This window comes from Colias eurytheme, chromosome 3, assembly GCF_061535395.1.
Source record: "Colias eurytheme isolate Ceu_HAF_F1 chromosome 3, ilColEury1 Martin Lab GWU primary, whole genome shotgun sequence".
In the NCBI taxonomy this organism is placed as follows: domain Eukaryota; kingdom Metazoa; phylum Arthropoda; class Insecta; order Lepidoptera; family Pieridae; genus Colias; species Colias eurytheme.
The window spans coordinates 984162-1001104 of NC_142982.1; the positions used below are offsets into that span (position 1 = coordinate 984162).

The 16943-nt window shown below is 32.5% G+C and overlaps 1 protein-coding gene across 2 annotated transcripts; it reads left to right on the forward strand.

Annotated features, from left to right (window-relative positions):
• The first annotated feature begins 6424 nt into the window (after positions 1-6424).
• ssp7 (short spindle 7) lies at positions 6425-10917 on the forward strand. 2 transcript variants are annotated; one of them, XM_090117243.1, is made up of 3 exons: positions 6425-6558; positions 8625-8745; positions 10729-10917. In XM_090117243.1, the coding sequence occupies exons 1-3, from the start codon at positions 6465-6467 to the stop codon at positions 10829-10831; spliced, it is 318 nt and encodes a 105-aa protein (XP_089973369.1). In that variant the 5' UTR covers positions 6425-6464; the 3' UTR covers positions 10832-10917. The 2 variants fall into 2 exon arrangements, with proteins under 2 accessions (XP_089973369.1, XP_089973375.1); XM_090117249.1 differs by lacking the exon at positions 6425-6558 and adding an exon at positions 6992-7116.
• Positions 10918-16943: the final 6026 nt, after the last annotated feature.

The window sequence follows — 16943 nt, forward strand, 5'->3', positions numbered from 1 at the left end:
TGTATGCTTTTTTATTTATACCTACCAATACCTGACTATTAAAGTTTCTATGAAAACTTTCAACAATCAACACTTAGTTGTTTGCCTTATCAAACAAAATCCATACTAATATTATAAATGCGAAATTAACTCTGTCTGTCTGTCTGTTACTCAATCACTCCTAAACTACTGAACCAATTTTCATGAAATGTGGTATGGAGATATTTTGATACCCGAGAAAGGACATAGGCTACTTTTTATCCCGGGAAAATGAAGCAATCCCGGAAATTACAGTCCCATGATGCACATAACTTAGAAACTCGTTGGATTTGATTCTTTATCTCTCTTTCGAACATGATCCTACTAATATTATAAATGCGAAAGTTTGTGAGGATGTGTGTGTGTGTGTGTGTGTGAGTGTGTGTCCACGCAAATACTACTGAACCGATTACAATGAAATTTAGCACACATATAGAGGGTAACTTGGTTTAACACATAGGATAGGTTTTATTCCGGAAATCCCACGGGAACGGCAACTATGCGGGTTTTTCTTTGAAAACGCGAGCGAAGCCGCGGGTGGATAGCTAGTTATACATAAATGATAGTGACCACTGTTAGATAGCTAACGGATGTAGGAACTTTTTCTACGACAAAACCTTGCCAAGTTTGAAGGAATTTAAATTGCCAGTTTAACAGCCAGCTGTTAAAACCTCTGATAAATATTAACTCTATTGTGTATTTTTATAGATATTTTAACTGACAGATTAGTTGACCAAAACATATTCACAGTGAAATAGGCTTTAAGATTGATTTGAAATACCGTTTTATAAGTCCGTATGCAACATGACTTTTAAATCTTTCAAGATGACCGATGTAATGTCCCGTTTCGTTCTAATATGGTCAGGGACAAAATTCCTCTCACATTTAAATGTGATTACCTTTTCTTTACGTAACCAACACAACACAGCAAGAGAATTCAACACTTAGTTTACTAATTATGCATTTCCTGACTCTGGATAACCCAATTTAATGTGTTGAGAGTCAAACCCAAGACTTAACACTTATTATTATAACTTGTATCTAAAAGATAGATCTAAATAGAAACAGGAATAGTAAATACAGTATCACTGCTTTGAAGTCTTTTAGTTCAGACAAATAAGTTGTTGCACTAAAAATCCATATTTATCCACAATGTGTAAACTTATCTAGTTTTGGATTTGACCACACATCTTGTGCTTTGAGCTTACTAGTGCTTTTGATTTTCTTTGCTGGCAGTGCTTCCCGAATGTAGTACCTAGTTAGGTAAATAAAATTATCGGGATTTTATTGATTCAAAAATATGTTCTGTTAAAGTAAAAATGTTTGAGTTTGAGATGAATGCTGAATAAAGTTTTTATAAATCATTATTTTACTTTTAGTCATTGTGAGTATTTTATCCTCTGACAAATCTGATCTTAAGAAAGATACGGTAAAAAATAAATTTCAAGCAATGGATGCGACAATTTTCAACAGCTGCAATGTCGTAGACATTTCATCTAATTTTACTATATTCGAAGAAATTCAGATAATACAAGACATCTGCAGCGCTATTTCCACTTGCAGGATCTTGAACACAAACTGCAGTGAACATTAAAAATTAAAAAACCTTATTGGGCTGGCTTTACGTCAATTTAAGCGAGTTAAGCATACGTTTGGAGTTTGCCAATTTTTTTAAGAATTTAGCAACAAATATTTGGATTTAGATTCTTTAACTGTAGCACGTACCGTATACCAATACACGATGGATACGTGTGCTTAAAGCTGCATAAAGCGCTGAAAATTCTTTAAGATACTCACCATATAAAAATAAGAGTCATTTTGCAGAAATTTTCAGTTATCATGCAATATGCAGTGCATCAGTCGCTACATTTTGCCAATAAACTATATTTAAAATTTCAAACTTGTTTTCTTTATTTTAAAAGATTAAGTGAGGTAATCTTGCGATATTCAGCCCATCAGAGTTGTGAATTTTGTACAAAATGCTTTGTTTAAATTTCAATTTCTTTGAAAAATTTAAACTCGTATCAACATACATAGGTACTGTATCATGGCGAAATTAATCAATTTTCGAAGCGAAAAGATGAGTAAATATATCAAACAAAACGCCATGCATAATAACGTTCGCACATAATTCAAGTAGATATTAAAGGCTTAGAACGCTCTTAACTGAATGAAATAAAAGTCTGCTATAGGTTATATTAAAATATCGGTCAAGTTCAAAGAAGGGCTAAGTCGGTCGAGAGGTTGACGAGTCTTAAGTCTTCCAACGATTATCAATATATGAACAAAACTGGATTTAGATTCTTTAAACGGAATCATTAATTTTATATGAGAAGAACCGTTCTTTATGACTGTACACATAAAAGTAAGAATGCTAAAACGTCTTTGGCGTATTGGTTACTAAATTTTGGTCGTTGTTATTTGAAAAAAATGCACAATTATTTTCGTCAGAAGTAAAAAAAGCTGTTGTAGATAGAGGATTTTTTTCTGTCAATTATCTGATTCGGACTCTCCCATCTACCAAAGTTTAAGTAACATGACATTTGACTCTGGCTCCTACGTGTTTAGATATAAGCTTCTTGGCTCCTACTAATAATATTTATTTAAAAAAACAAATCGTATTTAAAATAAAATCATTATCAAAACAACTCGTAATATTTATGAGCTAAGGCGTAAAGTACGAGGAAAAAGCAAAAGCAAACATGGGCAAAACCAGTACTTTTTTTCTTACTGTGTTGTCTTTATTAAAATTCATATTTATTAATCTTCACTTTATTTTTTCAATTCATCTAATTAATAGAATCCCACAAATCTATACCTACTTAATATTATAAAACCGAGTTTGTTTGTTTGTTTGAACGCGCTAATCTCAGGAATTACTGGTCCGATTTTAAAATTTGTTTCGTTATTAGGTAGATAGACCATTTATCGAGGTAGGCTATAGGCTTTATATCATCACGCTAAGACCAACAGGAGCGGAGTACTGCGGGTAAAATTGTGGGGCACAGCTAGTGTGTTATGACGATTCAAAAGCGATTTTACAGTAGTTGAATAAATAAACATTTGAATATTGGTTTGACTTGGTTCATAATCATCACGGCAGAAAATGCATATGGCAACACAATAGGAATACAGAATTTGACAATATACGCAGGGCTCAAAACGGGCAACTAGTGTTATAAATTGTTAGATTTTTAGTAGAGGTTTATTATATAGATAACTAGCTTTCCGCCCGCGGCTTACGGTTTAAGACATTTATTTCTCAAAAAGATTACATTTGAATCACTTACAGAGAAATAATAATATAAATTATAAACATTTTTGCTCGCTTAACGTTGTACATAGTAAGTAGTTTGTTAACACAAATAGAATACATCCAACAAGAATAACAAAAAAATGGGCGGTAATTTTTATAAACATAATTTCAGACTACCCCAACGACATTCTAAAGATATAAGGCTTGTGTTCTAGGTAAAGATATGCTATTTTCATGAGATATAAACTTTAGTTTAATTTTTGTTAACACTTTGTTTTTACTAAATATATAATATGTATTTTAATAGTAAAAGTATAATTTATAGGTTTTATTTATGTTTATTTTTTATATTTATTTATATATTTTTATATATTTTTTTATTATAATTATTTAGTCTAAAAGATGTTTCTTTAGCAATTTCTTGAAATTAGTTATCGATTTGGCTTCTTTAATAATTTTAGGCAATTTATTATACAATTGAACTCCTTCGAATAAGATACTCTTTTTCCCGTAACTTGTCCTGGTACAGGGCAGGGCTATATTGTTTGCGCGCCGAGTCATACGGTTTGTGTGTTGTATATTGGTGGAAAAGTTAATTAGAGAATGAACATTTTTAGTCAAGATTTTTTTTATTAACAGACATATATTAAATTGATAAGTTTGAGCCAGATTCATGAGCCGAGTTTTTTTGTATATGAGTGACGTGGGTGTTCGAGATTTATATTGAAATAAAGTTTTTATAATTTTATTTTGTGTTATTTGCAATTTTTTCAAATTTGTTGCTGATCCTGAACCCCAAACCTCGATTAGATAGTCAATATGTGACTTGACTAGGCTATTATAAATTGAATACCGCACTTTTTGTGGTAGACAACGAGCAATAGGTCGTAGCACGCCTATCAACGAAGTAAGTTTTTTACGTACTTTTTCGATGTGGGCTTTCCACGTGAGTTGTTTATCGAGAAGGAGACCGAGATATTTTTCTTCGTTTACTTTTTTTATCGTTTCTCCGTTTATGGACAATGGATTGTAGGAGCCTATTTTCTTATTTTTTGCGGTAAAAATTATGTAATTGGTTTTGGAGGCGTTTATCGTAAGTAAATTTGATTGAAACCATCTGTTTAATATGTTAAGATCTTTTTGGGCTTGATTTACAACAATATCAATAGAATTACCATAGTAGAACAAGCATGTGTCATCAGCATATAAAGTAATATCTCCGGTTAATCCTATTTCGTGAACGTTATTAATATAGATAAGGAAAAATAGGGGGCCCAAAAGGGAGCCTTGAGGCACGCCACAGCTAATAGGTCTTTTTTTGCTATATTGATCATTAATTTTTACGACTTGATACCGATTTTTAAGGTATGATCGAAATATGTCATAAGCTACTCCGGTTATTCCCGCATTTCTTAATTTCAGTAGTAAAATTTCGTGGCTTACGGTATCGAAAGCTTTCTTAAGATCGACGAATACTCCAAGAGCTACCTTTCTACGGTCTATGTTGAGTCTGACATTAGTGATAAGATCCACCGTTGCTGCAATAGTATTAGATTTTTCTCTGAATCCGTATTGTTTATTAAAGAAAAATTTATTAGACGTGAGAAAACCGTTTAAACGGGAGTGCAAAATTTTTTCAAATATTTTTGACAAAGCTGGTAGTACTGATATTGGACGGTAATTACTGGGATCTAGTTTAGAGCCAGATTTATGAATGGGAATTACTGAACTTCGAACGCGTTTTCAAAGAAAAACCCGTTCCCGTAGGATTTCCGGGATAAAACCTATCCTATGTCCTTTCTCGGCTATCAAAATATCTCTATACCAAATTTCATGCAAATTGGTTCAGTAGTTAAGGCGTGATTGAGTAACAGACAGACAGACAGAGTTACTTTCGCATTTATAATATTAGTATGGATTATAAAATATTACATTATATATAAGTATTTTGCCAATTTTAGTTTATATTTATAGATGTTTAGCAAGAAATGAAGATCCTTATCATCTTAGATTCCATCAAAATTCGAAATAAATAAATTTAAATAATTTTTTTTTTTTATTTTAGACCTAGTAATGAATTAGTTACAATTCTTCCAATTACAATATCACAATCGTCTTGATAGATTTTTAGATATTTGATGCAATCCATACTAATATTATAAATGCGAAAGTAACTCTGTCTGTCTGTCTGTTACTCAATTACGCTTAAACTACTGAACCAATTTTCATGAAATTTGGTATGGAGATATTTTGATACCCGAGAAAGGACATAGGCTACTTTTTATCCCGGGAAAATGACGCAATACCGGAAATCCTACGGGAACGGGAACTATGCGGGTTTTTCTTTGACTGCGCGGGCGAAACCGCGGGCGAAAACCTAGTACAATATATTCCTAAATTTTGTTGATGTGTGTATAATATGATTCCATGTGAAATACGTAAACATTTCAAAATTAAACCAGAATTATTGAAACATCTGGTCATTATTACACGCAGCGTAGTCTGGAGTAAATAAATCATTCCCCAGACTATTATTTCTAGCCATAAAACGTATTGTGATTTTTATGACATTTGCGTAGTGATACCTACTGTATACATACTGTATAGCGTATAGTTCTGACCGACTTCCAGCCATGGCAACCAGTCTCAAGAGAGACTAACCAACTCAAGAAAAAGGGGATCGAAATTAAATAGCAAACGTTCCATGAACAAAAACATTTGTATTCTTTTACGGAACCCTAGAAAACGGGTCCCTGCGGGAGGCGAAACTTCGCAGTCTGTCTATTCGTCCATCTGATACAGGTAGAGCCATATCTCTGAGTGATAGTGGTATTTGTTTATAAAACTACCTGAATGATTACTGATAAATGAAAAAAATAACATCTATTTTCGAATTATTATAAATTATAATATGTATATAGGGGTGTATAAAAAGGGGTATTTAAAAAAAATTAACTTATTTGTACGGAACCCTTATCTACTAGTCCCACTCGCGCTTAACCGATTTATCTCCAATGCGATTTTATTATTCTCCTCAGCTGCTATGAAGATAATTTAAATGTTTACGTACGTACCTAACCTTTAAAGTCAATTCTTGGTCTCTTTGTTATCAAGCAAAATTCTAATATAAAATTTACAATAGGTATATAAAGAAGATATTTCCATAGATATTGCAGTCACTAACTAAAAAATGTTTAAAGTGTCGGTCGTGTTTTTGGCTTTAGTCGGCGTATGCTTCGCCGCACAAGCTTTAATGAAATCAGACCCAAAACCACCAAAGTTTAGTAAGTTTTATTATTATTTATTTATTCTTATACCCAGAACACAGAATAAAAAGTCAATGTGTAATTTAAAATAGAAAGTAACACACACGTTTATTGTTTAAAAGTAATCTCTCCCAGGCGATCCTGATGGCAAGGAGAGTTACGTAGGTGCGTGATTACACAATATAATAAATAACAAAAATATTACTTACGATTACACAAAATAAGTATGACAAAGATTCAAGTATGAAAATTATGTCAGAATAATGAACCTTTAATGAATAAATAGCTTTAATAAAAATAAAACCGTGAACCAAAAGGAAAAATTCGCTGCGCATTTCACAGATTCAGTATAATTAGCCACAAATAGATGCGAATTGCAATTTATCGATAATAATTATAGACGCTACAGTATAGAGAATGCATATGAACATGATCTCATAATATAATCGTGATCGTGGAATCGTAAGCCAGAAATCAGGAAAATGTTCAAAGTGACTCTCGTGTTGTTTGCTGCAATCAGCGCATGCTTCGCCGCGCAAGCGTTAATGAAACCAGATGAAAAACCACCGAAATTTAGTAAGTTATTAATTGTAATAGTAACTATCTATTAAAATATTTCGTTTGTTAATAAAATTCTCTGAAATTTTGAAAGGCGATTTTTTTTCGGTACTTAGTTTTGAAAAATGCTCTCGCATGTGCGTGTAGAAAATTTATTTAACTAAAAAATATCGTGCAAAAATAGTCCATATATTATTTATGTTTACTGCAAGAGTAAGTTATATAACAAAAAACAAATAAATATTAAGTACATGAACAAATTGTTTGAAATATTTTTATCACATTTACTATTTTTACCCGACTGCCAAAGAAGGAGGGTAATGTTTTTCGAGTGTATGTAAGTATGTATGTATGTCTTTTCCTTTGTGACCACCTGTAGCCTAAACGGCTTGATGGGTTTTGATGTATGAGGTATCGTTAGATTTGTCTTGATTACGGGAGTGTCATAGGATACATTTTATCCTAAAAGTCCCACGGGATAAAGACATTTTTACTCTTTTTTTAGTGTGCAGTCGGGTATTTTGTTTTTTTAATAATAATTAGGTACTTGTTAGTTCTTTCTATCACATACTCACAATTATAGCTCAATTATATTATTTTTAACATTTTGCAGGAATATAAGGAAAAACAGATATAAAAACAGATAATAGATATCTATTGCATATTCATATTATATTGGATAGGTAGTTACTCTATGTCTCTATAATTATTAATATCGTTGTATTACCGCAAGGTTAAAAATAAAATAGTACATATTTTTCCTGCCTTGCTTTCCGCCCGCGGCGGGCGAGACGAACTTGCGAACTAAAAGCGAAAGCGAAAGTCCATAAATATTTACATATCCTATCTATTTTTCTTAAAGCCTTATTTTGGTTACATTTAATTACATATGGTTGAAGTAAAACTTCTTTATGAGCGTTGAGAGTAAAATTTCAAAGTAGCGGCATGGCAAAAATCGTCACGTCATGGAGTAAGGAGACGATTTTGGTATATTTTGAATCTTGCCAAAGAAGTTTCACTTCTGACACGTGCTCGGCTCACACGCTCTTTTTTTTCATTTGAAAGCTGAAGCCTACCAAGCGGTCCAATTAAGTATTGATAATTTGATGGCGGTATAGGTTTTTGTTAAAAATAATTATTACCTATATAACTTATAATATCTAAACTAAATCCGAGCGCAGTCGGGACAAAGAGAATATAATATATCAATTATTGATTGAAAGTCAAACAAAGACTAATCTCAAGGTCCAATACTAAATTATGAACTTGAACTTTTACCGGTTTTTATATTATGTAATGTTTATTCAAAGCAAATATTATCACTGGTTGTAGAAAATGAAGCATGCTTAGCATTAGATATTAGGTAATAAAGTTAAAAATAGTTTTTTTCGGAGCCCTCGGTACGCGAGTCCAACTCGCACACAGGGGCCGTTCTTTTCCAACACTCTCCCAGCCTCGGTTTTCAGAATTCCGAATAAGGTAGGTACATTTTTTATCCCATAATATTAAAACTATCTTCATTGCAGAGGACGTAGAAGGATGCTACATTAAGGACTTGGACGAAGTGATACCGCCCGGTGGGTCGCTACCGTCGAAGGAATCTTGCATGATGTATACATGCGGCTCAGAATTTGTCACCCTTACTTCGTAAGTGTCTGCACTACTCTTAGAGATTGATTATTTGTATGATTGTTTGTAAGCTCGAAACTACAAAGATCTACCCCGTACCCAAAACATTCGGAGGGTGGCGAAATCCGACTTCCTACTATAAATGCCAAAGTTTATAAGGATAGAAGGATGGATGGATCGAAGGATATTTGTCTTTCCCGTAAAAACTACTGAACCGATTACAATGAAATTTGTTATGTAGGTAGCTGAAGACCCAGAATAATGTATTGGCTACCTTTTATCCCGAAAATCTTTCAATACGCGGAAATCTAGTTATAAATAAATAAAAAACAATTATGTACCTATATCTATGATCGGTTATTTTCTTACGGACATAAAGGGCACAAAAATTTTACCAGCATACAAAATAACAGGTCTACGCTAAATTGATGTAAAACTAAAAACAATAATATGATTATAGTGTAGAGTCGATTAGGACTTGTGCAACCTTGCAATATTCATTATTTAACCGCAAAGATGTCACCTCTCATAACAAATAATAAAATAGCCACGCCGAGAATTACCTAAGTGTGGTCATTCTTAAATACGAGATTCCCTGTTAGTCTACAAAAATGGACGACAAAATAAGTAGGAAGTAGGTATATCCCTCTATAAAAAGCAATGTCAAAAACTAAGGTTTCTAACTACCTACCTACTGAATGTAAAATGTGATTATGATCTTATGTGATCGCTCAGAATCCTTATGCTTTTTGCTTCTGCAAGGCTCTCCAAACTGAAATAGTCCATTATTCTATAATCTAAGAAATTATTTGGAAAGCCAGTTTCCTCAGAAATGAACCGGCATAATACTCCTTCATTAAATCAAATAACTTCATCTATGTATATCACAACATTTAATAACGTAATTTTTGACAATTGCGATCATTACATTGATTTTTATTTTCAGTTTCATTACGATATGCGACATATTTCACACTAAGCTGTAAACAATGACGGTTTAATCTCTCTGTAGCGCTAAAAGTTTCATCCGCCACGAGATGAAAGTTTTAAGCACTTCGGTAAATTTGTGTTAAAATTAATTGAATCATTATAAAAATAGAAGGTCACTAAGAAGTAGGAAGAATCCATACTAATATTATAAATGCGAAAGTAACTCTGTCTGTCTGTCTGTTACTCAACCACGCCTAAACTACTGAACCAATTTTCATGAAATTTGGCATGGAGATATTTTGATACCCGAGAAAGGACATAGGCAGTAGCCTAAAAAGTATTTTATCCCGGGAAAATGACGCAATCCCGGAAATCCCACGGGAACGGGAACTATGCGGGTTTTTTTTTGACTGCGCGGGCGAAACCGGAACCTAGTGTTCTATATGTTTTAATGAGCATTATTTAATTATCTATAATAATATTACCTATACGATGATTTATGATAACCGATCGAGATTTAATAATTGTAGTTTTATTTTTAAACATAGATATGAAAATACGATTAAATAAATAATTAATAATTATTTTTACAACTAGATAATATATTATATTACTTATACAAGTAAAGTTCTTATTTACCAAGTAAATTGTTTTTGTATTTATTTAGATGTCAGTCAGTCTGTCCGCTTTCCTAGGACTTATTTGGAAGAAAACAGGAATGAAAATATATTAGATTTTTCTTAAATAGTGCTTTTTAAATTCAATTTAAATTGTGTGCATATTATAAATAACGTTTTTACCGTGGGATACATTGTTATTGGGTACATAATATTTTTTTGTCTTGAAGTGAAACTTCTTTAGGCGCGTTGAGAGTAAAATTTCAAGATCGCGTTATGGCAATACCGTCACGTCATAGAGTAAGGCGACGATTTTGGTATCTTCGAATATTGCCAAACTTCTGACACATATTATGCTCGCCACACGCACTTTTTTCCATGTAGGTAGGTAGTAGGTACGCATTTTTTTATGTATTTTTGTGTGTGTCTTTATTTTTTGCAAATTTTTTTTCAGGTGCGGCGTAGTGGCTGCCGCGCCTCCCTGTAAAGTGGTTCAGTATGATGATTTTGTAGCTCGGCCCTACCCTAAATGTTGTCCTACTGTTGAATGTCCTTGATTATGTGTATTATAAAAACATTCTGTTTGACATTTTACTAAGGATTGTTATAATAGGAAGGCAAAATAAAATGATCGTAATTAAAATGTGTTTCATTTAATAATAGGTACGTTTGTTCTATCCTACTAATTTCATAAATCCGAAAGTTTTTGAGGATGGGTGTGGGTATGTTTGTTGTTCTTTCACAAAAATCGATTGGACGGATATGGATGAAACTTTACAGTAATATAGGTTGTACCTACTTACACATCAGAATAAAAAGTAATAACTGAGATTTATAAATTCTTTATTTTTGATTTTGCCCGAGGGTAAAACCGCGCGGCACAGTTGTTTTAACTATATATACCTATATATACTTAAACATAGTATGTTAGAGAACTCCTATACCGAACTCAATAGATTTGTTTATCCGAGATATCATTATGCCGGGTCCAGACTGGTGAAACGTAACATGCAATGTAACATTCTGCCTTTCATTGCATGTTCGCTGCTGGTGTGGACGCATAGCGCGCTCATAACGCGCATTCACTACGAACATCCCGCGTTCGTCTGTTTCCGCCATTCTGCCGTGAACACGGCCCTTCGATACACGTTTTTTTCGTGCGCGTCAAACCGGTAGATCACACGAAGCATGGAGTCCAACGACCACGTTCTTGCTATGACGATTATCAGTACTTCATTATTAATAATACATCAACTCATGAAAACACGCCGAAGACCCTTTCTTTTGCTCATTCCACGCAGTCTCGTCCTCCATGTGCGTTGCGTTCTCAAACGACCGTCCACATTGGCTGCTCCGCGCACACAACGCGCCCCTTTGTGTTCGTCGAAAAACCGACAAATTTCGGATCGCTCCGCGCGCGGCTTGTAATGCTCGTAGCATGCGCGTGTAATGCACAATTCGCGCGCGCAAGACGTCCAAACTATGAGAAATTGTTACAAAGTGTGTTACCTTTCATGATACATTGCAGCAATGTGGACGGTGAATTCTTTCATTGCATGTTACATTGCATGTTACGTTTCACCAGTCTGGACCCGGCATTAGAAATAATACCTACCTACCTCTTAGTTTTTATTTCCCTCGAAAGTAGGTAAAGGTTTAAGGTTCAATTCCCGTTTCCTTAAATTAAATAATTTAGATGCTTAGTAGAAATCAACTGAAGCAAGGTCAATGAGCCATCAATTAAATCTCCTCAAAAATAAATAACTAAATAATATTATTATAGAGGAAAGGTTAAAGCTATCCTCGATGTAAAGGTTATTCTTAAATTAGAAGCTAGATTTGATAACATTATTACCAAAATTCTAGCTATAAGGTACTACCTTGTGTCACGATCCTTGCTTGTGAATTAAAATGTTTTAATATTTGTTCCAATGGAGTTATATTTCTTTAATTCATACTAGATCACTTGTTATACATATTATAAATTCTAAATAACTGTATGTCTATCTGTCTGTCTCTTCTTCACGGCTAAACTACTGAACCGCTTTGAATGAAATTTTTACATTAATTTGAGACCAAAGATAGTTGGAGACCATAGATGTATCTTGAAAATCCCACGGGAATGGGAGCTAGGCGGATTTGCGGTAACCAAAATAGGTTAAAATAAAACACAACATAAAAAAATCGAAGTCATATAATTTCAACTTATTACAAAAAATATCATTTGTTGGATACATCAGAACTTAATAAATTAATAAATTATATTAAAAATTCGCTACAAAATACAACTAAAACACAAATATTGAAAAATTTATCAATAATTTAAAACTAAAATAAATGCGAGATTATAACTAAAGCCAACATGGCAATCATTTGAACTTCCGTTTAATGTCTTTGATACCATACACAAAATTGATTTTGCACAAGCTTCGTCTATACAGTCAGGTGAAGCATGAGTGAAAAAAAAAACTGTGTAGACCGACCATTATAATATAAGTTTGATCAAGCCATTTGACCAAACTTGCATGTACAAGTCCAAAATCAATCATACAGTACCATAGACAACGCTTACTCAATAATATCATAGTTCACATGCAAAATTTACAATCTTCTTCACAAACAAAAAGGTACCATTTTGTAAAATTTCCAACACAAGTCTAATAAAATCAAAGAAAAATTGAGCAATTCTAATATTTTGGGAAGTCTAACAACTTTCTAGTCTAAATTTCGAAGGTTATTGCATTTATAAGGCAGAAAGTATGTTTGGATATCACAACCTTAAGACAATCGTAGGAGAGAATGAGCAGAGGGTTGCCAGCTTCAAAAACGTCTTATATTATAAAAAATGTTGCAAATTCTTTTCTTTTTATACTATAAAATATTAAATACACAACCAAAATTTTAGGACCCATTTTTAATAAACTGCAACTTTGCAATTAAAATATTACGAAAAAGTTTCGATTTTGCAAAACGTAGTTGGTTAGAAAGAGACGACAGTATAATATATCTGTCTCCTCTCGCTTATTTTTGTATATAATATGTATGCAAGACTCAGCCCATTCTGTTTTTATGAAATAGTGAAACTTGGCACTTTTAAAATTAATCTAAGAACTGTATTACAATATTCTGTAAATTAAAATTCTGGAAAAATTAAGAGATTATTGCCTCCATACTTTAACTCTAGTTTTAAGATAATAACAATAGTCAATATTTCAACATTAATTTCAACCAATCAAAGATTAGTTGAAAACGCATCGAGTTTTCCCATTGGCCAATATTTAAAAATAACTTACAAAATCTCACGTCATTTCCGCATTTAGGCAAATAGCAGTATTATTTCCAATATGAGAAAGTGATGGAGCTAGACGACCTATATGACGCTGTCCTTTTCCCACACTGGAAATAATACTGCTTTAAGACATCACGGAATCAGGATAATAATCCAGAATCCATACATACAAGTCACATCTCACGTTATATTTGACCACCAATGAGAGTCGAGATGAAACGTATCAAACTCTCCCATTGGCTACTTATAAATGTTTATTGCAATAATAACAATTTATACAATAATACAATCAGTCCATAATCACAGCGTTTGATATAGCGACATCTATGGACAGGACAGATGAATTATAAAATTATTTTACTAAGGTGAAAAAGAGAGAACAATAGATATTTTCAAATTTAAGGATTTCTAAAATGTTCTGTCTCGTCCAAAAATGTCACGTTCCGTTAAACGCTGTAAAATTGTGTAAAACCATCAAAACAATTGTATATATTAAATGAACACTTTAAGGCCATTTTTACGCGCAAAATTTCACATGAACCTCACAAAAATGTGCTAGTAGATATGTTATAATCTCTATATATATAAAATTCTCGTGTCACAATGTTAGTCTGCATACTCCTCCGAAACGGGTGGACCGATTCTCATGAAATTTTCTGTGCATATCGGGTAAGTCTGGGAATCGGCTAACATCTATTTTTCATATGTACCACGGGCGAAGCCGGGGCGGGCCGCTAGTATAATATACAAACAAACATGTATTTTATTACATCATTATATTTTTAAGTTAATACATAGCTTATAAAAACCGTGCCAATAAAAATTGCAATCATACATGACAATATAGCATCTCGCTCGCTCTAACACAATTGATATCATGCCGTCTCTCTCGCACTTGCCATTCATAAAGTATCAATCAATTTTAACATAGATATCCTTAGCCTTAATGTCTTTTAAAATCGTTAAAATAATACGCGAGGTACATAATCTTCACTGTATTAAAATAATCATAATTTAATGTTTAATTTTCTATGATTTTAATTTAAATTTATTTCAAATATGGTCACCCCGCAATGTTTTTATGTAGGGTATCATTCATTTTGAAATTTTAGAACAAGTAACAAAATTTTCTTTATTTAATTGAAAAACTACAGTATATAACAACTTACATATATACATATAAAGATTTTAAATCGTTCTTTAATTATTGCTTTCTTTCTTGCTTAGGGCCTATATTATGAAAGTAAGAGACAGCATTCTGAATAAAATTTTTAACCTCAAATAGCCCTTGAGTTAATCTCAAAATTAAAGTTCGAAAACAGATCTTAAGTCAATCGAAATAAGGTAAATTTTATAAAAACTATTATATTAATTACAGGGGAGTTACCATTATGTCTGATAGCAGTAATAATTCGAGTGTGGGAAAAGGATGGCGCTAGACAACATATAGCTCTGTCTCTTTTCCACACTGGAGTTAATACTGCTTTAAGATATCATTGTACTGAAATAAATATACATATTGTATGGAATAAAAATTGAAATATTCTTGGCACGCAAGAACAATTTGACACAACCAAGATACTTAGGCAAAAAGTATATATTTTAATAAAAATTGCGACGCTTTTAAAAATCAGGTCCCCTTAAATTTAGAATGAATATACATCTTAATGCTAAATACAACCTATAAAAACCTTGTAATAATATCAAAAAGGTACTAGGACAGGGGATGCAAAAAGGACCTAATTATTATTATAATGACCTAATAAGAAATTGACGTATTCTAAATAATTTTATACCCCAAAAAATGCTTTTGCCTGTTTCATAGAACGAACAAGGTGTATAAAAATGATGAAGTTGAAATAATAAGATTTTTAGCTCCCGAATGATGTGGACGAACTGTATTATACAGTTATGGCCAGTTTCACAAGTCCTTAGATAATTTATTTTTACTTACTATGAGTTACGCTATCAGTGACTTTATCATACAGGCCTTTCTCTATCCTCTAAGGGCTAATTTTTCAATCCTTGGTTAAAACTTATTCGTCGAATAACGTACTGCACTACCATTTAAAAAATGTATTCTTTGGCCGTATTTGACAGTTTACAGGTGACATTTTAATATTATTGTGTAATACTTTATTGGGCGGATAAGTTTTAACCATGGATTGAAAAATCGGCCCTTAGACCAATAAACAATATGTGTGAATTTATCTGTCAGATTAGCTAAACAGAACATATCCAGAAGCTGTCAAACTGGCCATTACTTACAGTTTTCTAGAACAAAGTAGTTTTAAACATCAATTTCTTAGTAAGTTAATAGTGACAAGGCACATAAAATATTATAAATGTAACCCTTTGTAAAAATGTAACATTGGAGTTGATTTTTAGGGTTCCGTAGCCAAAATGGCAAAAACGGAACCCTTATAGTTTCGTCATGTCCGTCTGTCCGTCTGTCCGTCTGTCCGTCTGTCACAGCCGATTTACTCGGAAACTATAAGTACTACAGTGATGAAATTTGATGGGAATATGTGTTGTATGAACCGCTACAAAAATATGACACTAAATAGTAAAAAAAAGAATTGGGGGTGGGGCCCCCCATACATGTAACTGAGGGATGAAATTTTTTTTTTCGATGTACATACCCGTGTGGGGTATCAATGGAAAGGTCTTTTAAAATGATATAAAGTTTTCTAAAAAACATTTTTCTTAAAGTGAACGGTTTTTGAGATATCAGCTCTCAAAGTCGTAAAAAGTATGTCCCCCCCCCTCTATTTTTATAACTACGGGGTATAAAATTCTAAAAAAAATAGAGGTGATGCATGCTAATTAACTCTTTCAACGATTTTTGGTTTGATCAAAGTATCTCTTATAGTTTTTGAGATAGGTTGATTTAACTGTAATTTATTATATTTGCTGCTACGGAACCCTTTGTGCGCGAGCCCGACTCGCACTTGGCCGGTTTTATATTTTTAATAACATTTGTTCCTCATATAATTTGGCAAGAATTTTTAATGAAGATAATGAGCATGAATTTTTACATATAATAATGTAATGTTTTCAGTCATGTATGGATGTATTTCCTCACTACGGAATGGATGAACAGATTTTGATGTTTGTGACATTTATGTTCTTAGATGTTATTGAGCTAAGTTAAATTGGAGACGTACTTTTTATGTTTTATTTATTTAATGCTTTGTTTTTTTTTTTAGATTTATGTCCTCCTTGATTAATAATTCCAATATCTAATATTATGTTGAAAAGAAAAAATGCGAGATTCACATGTGAGATTTCGAAAATGAAAATATTAAGACTGCTTTAAACAGTATCTTTGAAAATTAAAATTTACTATCTTTTAAATTTATTAACTAATATTTGATTAT

What these genes read in the sequence shown, in the direction of transcription:
- ssp7 (XM_090117243.1), top strand. Translation starts at nt 6,465, where the DNA reads ATGTTTAAAGTGTCGGTCGTGTTTTTGGCTTTAGTCGGCGTATGCTTC. An exon ending in CCCAAAACCACCAAAGTTTA is followed by an intron (nt 6,559 to 8,624) that starts GTAAGTTTTATT and finishes TCTTCATTGCAG; the next exon opens with AGGACGTAGAAGGATGCTAC. An exon ending in GAATTTGTCACCCTTACTTC is followed by an intron (nt 8,746 to 10,728) that starts GTAAGTGTCTGC and finishes ATTTTTTTTCAG; the next exon opens with GTGCGGCGTAGTGGCTGCCG.